General features: G+C 27.0%; 1 protein-coding gene across 1 annotated transcript; it reads left to right on the forward strand.

Moving 5' to 3' along the window:
* Positions 1-8,192: 8,192 nt before the first annotated feature.
* LOC129966225 (histone H2A-like) lies at positions 8,193-8,711 on the forward strand. The gene has a single exon (XM_056080638.1). The coding sequence runs from the start codon at positions 8,193-8,195 to the stop codon at positions 8,709-8,711; it is 519 nt and encodes a 172-aa protein (XP_055936613.1).
* The last annotated feature ends 215 nt before the right edge of the window (positions 8,712-8,926 follow it).

The following is an 8,926-nucleotide window of genomic DNA, read 5'->3' on the forward strand; positions in this document are numbered from 1 at the left end:
AAAAACGGTTTTTTGAGCTTCTTTTTCGCAAAATAGACTATTAATAGAATCTTTTATTATATGGTAACTAATATAAGAGTAGTGAAAAGCCGATTAATATATACTTTTTGGAAAAAATACAGCATTGAATTTGAGCATTTCCTGTCGAATTCTTAAAATTTAAGATTATTGCAACAAAGGGAACAGTCAGCTTTCTCCTTGCTAAAATAAACTGCATCAAATGACTTCAATGTATTTAATAATGTAATCAAATGATATTTTATGACAACAATTTTAGAATTATACAATTATATATACTCAGAAACATATTTGCAATTACAGTAGATTGTTCAGCTACGTATAATAATGCTCTCTCTGTATATATATATATATATATAACATTAAATATATATAAATATATATATATATATATATATACACACATGGTACAGAAATCATTATTATGAGTTATATTCGAATGGTAATAATTAAATGAAAGAAACTGCCAACCGAATGCTTTCAGATTTATTCATTAAACATTAGCTAGTTAAAATTCCTCCAAATACTTAGCTAATTAATAGAACTGCAAAATATTATCAGAAACGGCGGAAGAGCGCTCGTGATATCACCAAAAATTCCAATCAGTTTGAAGAAACAAAAAGTAAAAGAAATCAGGATAGGAGAAATAGGTGTTAAACGGAAAATGAGCCATACGGAAAACAGCCATACTCTTTAGATGATGGTTAATCACCATGACTTGCCATAGGAAATTGATGTTAGTGTCTTTCAAAATATTATCTCATAAAAATGGTTTCCTTATCACTTTAAAACTCAAAACTTTACCTTTTTATTGTTATCAATTTTATTTTCACTCAATTTTTATTAAAATATAAAATTTTAATTTAATACACAGTCTTAACAATGTCATTGTCAATGTTTTTAATGTCATTCGCCAAGATATACAATTTGTGTGCTTTTGCCATTGTTGAAATTAATATTTAAAAATATTTTCTTTGGTATTATCTACTCAGAAATATTTTCTTTTCCGCTTCTTTTTCGCAGCATATGCACAGTAAATTTGAGCTCACAATAAGTTGATCAATGAGTTGGTCTCCGAAGGTAGCTAGTTATTTATAAGCTGCATTTAAAAAATTTATTAAAATTTATCAATTTATAAACATAAAATATTATAATTTAAATGATATTGTAAGTCCCTGCGTCAAAATATGTATCAGAATAAAAGTAAAATTAAATTAAAAAGCAAAACTTGCACCATCGGGAATTTTGTTAATATTTTAAATGGCATTCAGAATCAACATTCACTAGTATTCCCTTCGATGAGTCGTTTCAAATCGGTTTATTAAACGATGTGTTAAAGAGGTTTTTATTGTACCTTAAAAACTGGCACAATTGCATTGTTTTTTTATAGTTTTTCTGCATGAAAGAAATTTTCTATTATGATTTAAAAAAAAAATGGATCACCAATAAAAATAGTTTATTTTGTTAAGTAAAAAAGTTAAATTATCTCTAGTATTTAGTCTTTTCTTTTTGTTTTCTCTTGCACTTGAAACAAAAATATTCCAATCTATTAAAGGATATTTATAGGCACTTAAAATATCTTAAAAAAACATTTTCTTTCCCAAAACATATATTGACAAAAGTTTATAAGCATTTTTTTTCCTACTGAAGAAGTCCCTTTTTAAGTTTATTCCGTGAAACGTTTTTTTTTCTTCAAAAAATTATGAATATTTTATCCTTAAGAAGTGCAATGCTGTAATTAATACTTATTGCATAGTTCCATAAGCTACTACGCGCTTTAAAATTTACTTTCGAATAAAAAATACGAATTAATTTTAATTTACATTTCCACCTTTTTTGCGGCATTTCAGTTTTCTAAAGTGATGGAATTTTTAAAAATGTTTGCATACATATTATTCATTTGGAGAAAATAGTAATATTGAACAAACTTAAAAAGCAAGCATAAAACAATATTAGTAAAAATTATCGTATTTCCATTTCTGAAAGTTTTTTTTCAGTATTTATACAATTTACATGAAGGAAAAGAAAGATAAACTACAGTTACTTTTTAATAGCACAATGATGTTACGGCACTTGATCCTCTAAAGAAAATTCATATTTATGATAAACAGAATTTGTGTAATTCTATAAAAGTAACAGAGCATTAATGTTTGCCGTAATTTAAGGTATGTAACTGCGCTCAAAGTGCATTTTTTATAAAACCTTCGAAAATAGTTATATTTTTGAATATTTGCAGAAAAAACATCTATGAATCCTAAATATATCAATTAAAAGATAAAAGTATTTTAAATATTGGAAAAAGGTATTTTATCGGCAAAAAATATGAAATAAATCTTATAAATTAGAAGTTTAACAAATGATTTTCTTAAATTTTTCCAGATAGCTTAAGAAATATATTATCTAGGTCTTGAACAAAAAAATAAGCTGTATTTCTATCCATTCTTTAAATAGAAGGATTTGACTGATAAATAACAATGAAATCTTCATTTTTTTTCTCATTGTGAAACACAAAAACAACTATAAATATTTTTAAATGAATAGATTACTTATTATCTAGTTCAGCAACTGCAAGACATATTGAGAAATTATTATACCATATTGGAACAAAAATTATGCATTAAATTTTAATTTAGGAAGCTTTTTGTAAGAAAATTCCATTAAAGATTCGACTGTGAGAAAATAACATTTAAAGATATAAAATAGTATTAAAACTTGTGCAAATGCAAATATAAAAATCCTTTTAACGTCTCTAAGAAGAAACTTTGAAATAAAATTCTAAAAATAACCCAGTTCAAATATTAAGGAAAAAAAAAATCGCAATTTCGCAAAAAAATTGATGACTTTTCAACTTTTCAACTTAGTCACCTATCTTAATAATGCTTTTATTTTGTGAGAACATGATGCTGTTTTGGTTTGCGGCTTTTGATGTCTCAAAAATGCACTGATAAAAAATTGGCAATTTATCGGTTTTGATGCCACAATTTTTCACTTTTAGCGTTATTAGAAAATGATAAGGAAGATTGTCACATTTTTCGATATATATATATATATATATATATATATATATATATATATATATATATATATATATATATATATATATATATATATAATTATTTTTAAATTTTCAGTTCTTTAATTCTTAAAGCTAGCAAAAGAAAGTTTCGGGGGCTCATACGATTTTGAGATGAGAAAAAACACCCCCATCGCTTTTCTAAAACTTGATGATTGTGCAATACAATAGTCACGTGATTCTTCCAAATCAGCTTAAACCAAATTTCCGCAAAAAAAAAAAAAAAAAAAAAAAAAAAATCTGGTTTTGAGATAAAGTTTTGGAGCTCGAACGGCTTTGAAGTGTGTGTGGGGAGGAGGGGGTGACCATCGTTTTCTAAATATCGACGCGTATATAATCTGATAGTTACGTGATTGTTTAAAACCGGTTTAAACTGGTTTTTCACGGAAAAAATTCTTTTCTAGAGAAAAATCTTTTAGAACTTGTTTGATTTTGAAATGGTTCAAAACCATTGCTTTTTCAAATATTTTTGATTGCTAGATAGGAGTTACATGAGATTCCAGTATCCCAACTTTTTAGAGCTAGTATAAGAAAATAAAACAAAATACAACTTTATTTTTCATCGGAAACCGAAAATAATAGCTGAAAGTTAAAATTCAACACACTTATAAGCGTTCAGTATTCTTTAAAATTAGGAATATGAAGGCGAGAAGATGACTCATCACAAACTTTTTTCTGCGTGTATATTGTGAAACTTGGAAAGGTTCCAGATGTGCGTGCATGGAGATAAACGATTTTTTTTTCTGACGATGAGCACTTATAAATGGGTTGAATTTAAGTTTTAAACCGTTTTTGTTGATTTCTGATGAACAACAAGGTTGTATGCTTTCTTTTCTTTTAATAACCATGCAAAATTGAGATTTTTATTTAGGAATGTACTTTATTATTATTTTGCTTGCAACTTTAATACAACTTCATTAAACTTATAGAAGTTGTGTAATATCAATTATCATGCCATAAAATATTTCATAAGTATATAAGTATTTAAAATTAATAGCACGTTCACTTAAATTTTTGTTTATATTTTTTTACTTTGTACTCGGTGGCAACCTAAGATATATAGACAAACAATATAAACAAGAAATATTTATGTTGTTGTTTTCGGAAATTTAAGATGTGGTTAATGCAAAATTATTTATTTGTTTTCAGCATTATTAAAAGATTGAGCATTACTTGATTTATAATTAATGGCAATAAAAGGTGATTATTTTTATGCCCTTTTCATTTCTAAATATTTAATTAAAGAAATATTTTTATATTTATAATTTTGAATATTTTACCTCTGTTGGATTTGAATAAAGGAATAGTGATCTACCTAATAGTCGACATTATCCATTTGTCATGTTTCCCGATTTTTTTAGATTGTTTCTGGAATTGAAAATGATATCATGAAAAATTTATCTAAACTTGTTTATAATACAGAAACATCAGCACTTAATCCTACAGCATGTCAGTGATAAATCGCCAAAAGAAAAAAGCGCCAACGATAGTATGTTAGTAGTTTTTATTTGTAATTAACTACTGATTTTGTTTGTCAATGGCATGTTCTTAACACTTAAAAACTAAAAAGTCAAGCTAGACTAATGATTAATGTCCAGTTGTTGAAGCTGAATTACTTTAAGGTAATTTTCCTTCCCCCCATGTAATAGTGACATTTTTTTTTATTTCCACTTTTCAGATTGTTAACATTTTTGTTAGCCAACCAAGAGAGCGAATTTTAGGCCAGTTTCTATGTGGTTTGCAAGATTTTGAAACTATTGGTGATAAAATGAAGATTATTTTTTAGTTTTGTCAAGAAGTTATATTGACTGAAATTCTGTTAATCGGTGAGAGTCACGAATTTGTTATCTATAAAATAAAAAAAGTGATTTCTTCAGAAACTCAGGAAGAAATTTGAAATAAATCATTCACAAGGCGAAGACTAATTAAAAAACTCATTAATTTGTTAGATCTTCAGCCTTTAATCACCAATAAATATATTTCCTATTAAGACAGCTATTATTTCTATTTTATCTTCATTCTTGAAGCCATACAAGACCATTTTAATACATTGAGAAAGATTTGGTATTTTCCCATCATTATGCTTTTATTCATAATCATGCATTTTCCTTCTTTTGACAAAGTATAAGATAATAAGAGTTTTTATTTTAACTAATATCAATGAAATTTTTAAACTTAATTTTATTTTTAAAATCATACCAGTGTTTGCATTAAGCTTTCAAACGAAGATCAAATGACCAGTTTGAGAATTTGTGATTTTATATTACAACATTTAGCTTTTTTGTTTTTTGAAGCCACACTCAGCAATTTTATCTTCTTGTATAGAGAATGTATAGAGAAAGTATTGAAGTATAGAGAAAGTATTGAAATCGTGAAAAAAATTCGAATTCGAGATTTTGAGGAATTTTTACTTTTTAAACCTCCTTGAGTTCGAAAAGCATGTTTTAAAAAATGTCTGTATGTTTCTGACAAAAATAGTTGAAAACGCTTTGAGCTAGACTGATGAAATTTGGTATACAGTCTTTAGATCAAATTTTGGTACACGGATTTAACATATATAGCGTATAAAACAGCCATAAATTGAATAAGGGGTTTACTGTCTGTCGGCGTGTTCTTTCAGAAACATGCGAACGCAATGATTCAAACGCGTAATGATTTAAATATATCAAATTAGGTAAGTGATTTTGTAACTTCAAGAGTAATTTTGAGACAAATTTTTGTTTCAATCGTTTGGGAATAAATCGCCTAAAAACAAATTCGCTTTCCCGATATTTTTACTTTTATGCCAGTAAAATCGCCAAAACACTCGCCAAGGATCCAACGATAGATTCTGTAAAAATGCCAAATTCACGCCTAAGATTAATATTTAGTAGCTGTTGTTCGCCAATGCTATGCAAGATGTTATATGGAAAAATACCTTTGTTAGAGAGCATGCGAAAAAATCTTGGGTAGACCACTCCAGCTGCAAATTTTTTTGAATAATTCAGTATTCAATAAAGAGAAATCTTATAATAAACAATGCTATTAGTTTAGTTATGCCCATTGTTTTTTTATGCAGTATGTATCCCATATCAGTTGTAGTTAATTTTATTTTTAATTTATAGTTATTAGTTTTATTATTAATATTGTGGGATCAAGTTCAATATTTTAAGTTTTTCCAGTCTTTATTAACTCAATAAGTGCAATACAGTGTTTTGATGCGAATTTTGTAAATAATTGCTACTGCTAGTTAATTTAATTTTGTATTCTGAAGATAATTCATAATTTACACTTTTTGTTTCTTTTTACTTTTAAACACTTGGAATTCTACAATCTTGGAGAGTTACAAATGGATTAAAAAAGAAAAGATGAAATAATATATCTTAAATTCAAAGATTTATCCTCTGATAAGACAGTTTAATTAAGCATAGGGATGCATTTCAAAAGCTTTTAATTCATGATCTAATTTGATTGTTAGAGACTCTCAGCTACTTATTTAAAAGACTCTCAGCCACGGACGTAAAATTATTACGCTTCGTATATTGAATGAATTATTCAGATCAGGTTAGTGTTTCATTATTAAGTCTTCCGAAATGTCCTTCAAAAATGAATGATTCTGAATAATTCTATGATTTAATTTAATATCTCTTAAAAAGTAGTTTATTTCGAAGTCTTGGTCAGTTAACTTTTTCTTCTTGGTGAGAAGTATGCTTCCCACCAAATTTACCAGTCTTTGTATCATATTACGTAAGTTGGCATAAGTTCTGAGAAATTTTTCATCAAGATAGAAATAGACACAAAATGATATTTCTTGATTTCTTTCTTAATTATTAATTAACCAAATTTATTAATAAGTCTAATTAGATTTATATAATAATCTAAATGAATTTTTTTCTTAAGCCAATTTCAGTTCTAAAAATATTTTAATATGCCATGAGTAGGAAAAAAAAATGGGTTTTTAAAAGTTTACTATATGTTGTTATCAAAATAATTACAACGGTGTTTGAAACATTTTATATTTACATAGTGAATACTGGAAACAATTTAGTTATTTTTCAGGTTTAATGAGAATATGCATGGCACATAATTGGGAAAAAACTACAAGCAGGTTTGAAATGAATATCATATTCTGTGTAAATGAAATTTCAATTAATTCGTTATCAATAGTTTTCCCTTCCATTTCAAATTCTGATGCAATATAACTTAAATTTTGGGAAATTATCAAACTATAGTAAAAATAGAAGATAAAAAATAGGATTTCGTTCTAAAATTCTTTTAGAATCATTGAAAAATAACTTCCGAATGCCTGATCTACATTTATTAATAATGACATTAACGAATTTCAAGTAAAAAGATTATAAGGAGGAACTTTTTGTAAAATAGTAAAGAAAATTTCTCATTTATACGTTCAGTACTTGGGAGACCAAGCTTTGCTAGGCAGTTTTTTTATTTCTTTTGTTTTTTTTGTAAAATCATGAATACAGTCCTATACTGCGGCTGGTTTAAAGTGAGTTCTAATTGAATTTCAAATACGGGATTGAACATTAGAAAAATTCATGGGATTCCGAAGCCCTGACAACGACTCCATTTCTGATACGATTATGCAGGTCCTGTATAGTCACATGCAAATATTTAATAATAAATTTTTGTGAGTGTAAAATGTGTATATAGTATATTTTGTATGTATAGATAAACTTAAAAAGAAAAACCTTATCTAAATATAAAATTTGATCCAAATTGTTATTTCTGTTTCCGAGATACACGAAGTAAATTTATATATACACAAGAATTGCTAGTTTAAAGTTATAAGATTATTTTTTGTAGAAGTTTTTATGTTTATTATAAAAACTATTATTTATTATAAAGCGATTTTTTTTCATGTTTGAACCAAAAAAGGACATATCAGATAGTAATATCGTTGATAAGACAAATAAGTTCTTTGCTTTTATCCAACTAAAATTTTCTGTTGCTTCTTTTGTCGTTCTTCTGATCTAAAGAATTTGAACAATAAATATTCAAACTCTTTAGAAGTAAAAATATTTTTTAAAAGTGGATATTTGTAATTGAAAAAAAATATGCTAAACATATTTAATGACTTTCATTTATACAGAACGTTCCTGTAATGGTACAATCAAAGAAAAGACCGAAACCAGCCAAGGATCATGCAGTCAAGAAGATAAGACTTTCTGCGCTTGGCGGGAGAAAGTTAAATATCTATAATACAAAGCGGTTTCCAGTACAGAAGATCCATGAGCTTTTGGAAAGTAAATTTCCCGGCGGTGCTGTCAGATCCGAAGCCGCCATTTTTCTGACAGGCGTCTTGGAATACATCGCTGTTGAAATCTTGGAATTGTCTGAAAACGCTGCCAAAACAAGTGGTAGACGCGGTATCCTTACTGTGACCTTAGAGGATATGTTGCAAGCCATTTCAAGTGATGCAGAAATTACACAACTAATCGATAAAGTTAGAATACGCGAACAAATCAGAAAAGATACCAGAGTAACTGAACAAATGATGAAAGATCTCAAAATAGGAGAACACGCGAGGAAAAGTAGTCTTAAAACAGGAGAACAAACTACAGAAGGTACCGAAACAAGTGAAGAATTACTCAAAATATATGCAAGGGTTGTTTGTTGTTAAGAAGTTTAATAAAATTGACAGTGGCATTGCCTATTATTTAAATTAATAATAATAGGATTTTAACATTTAAATTAGGTTGTTTGTATTTAAAAAACAAATAAAATTCATTAGTAAATTTCTACCATTTAAGCACATATAATTTCTTTACTATTTTTAAGTGCAACATCAGTAAATCTATATTTATTCAATTACTTGATGAGGTAAAATTTATCTCA

Source organism: Argiope bruennichi, chromosome 4 (assembly GCF_947563725.1).
Source record: "Argiope bruennichi chromosome 4, qqArgBrue1.1, whole genome shotgun sequence".
NCBI lineage: Eukaryota > Metazoa > Arthropoda > Arachnida > Araneae > Araneidae > Argiope > Argiope bruennichi.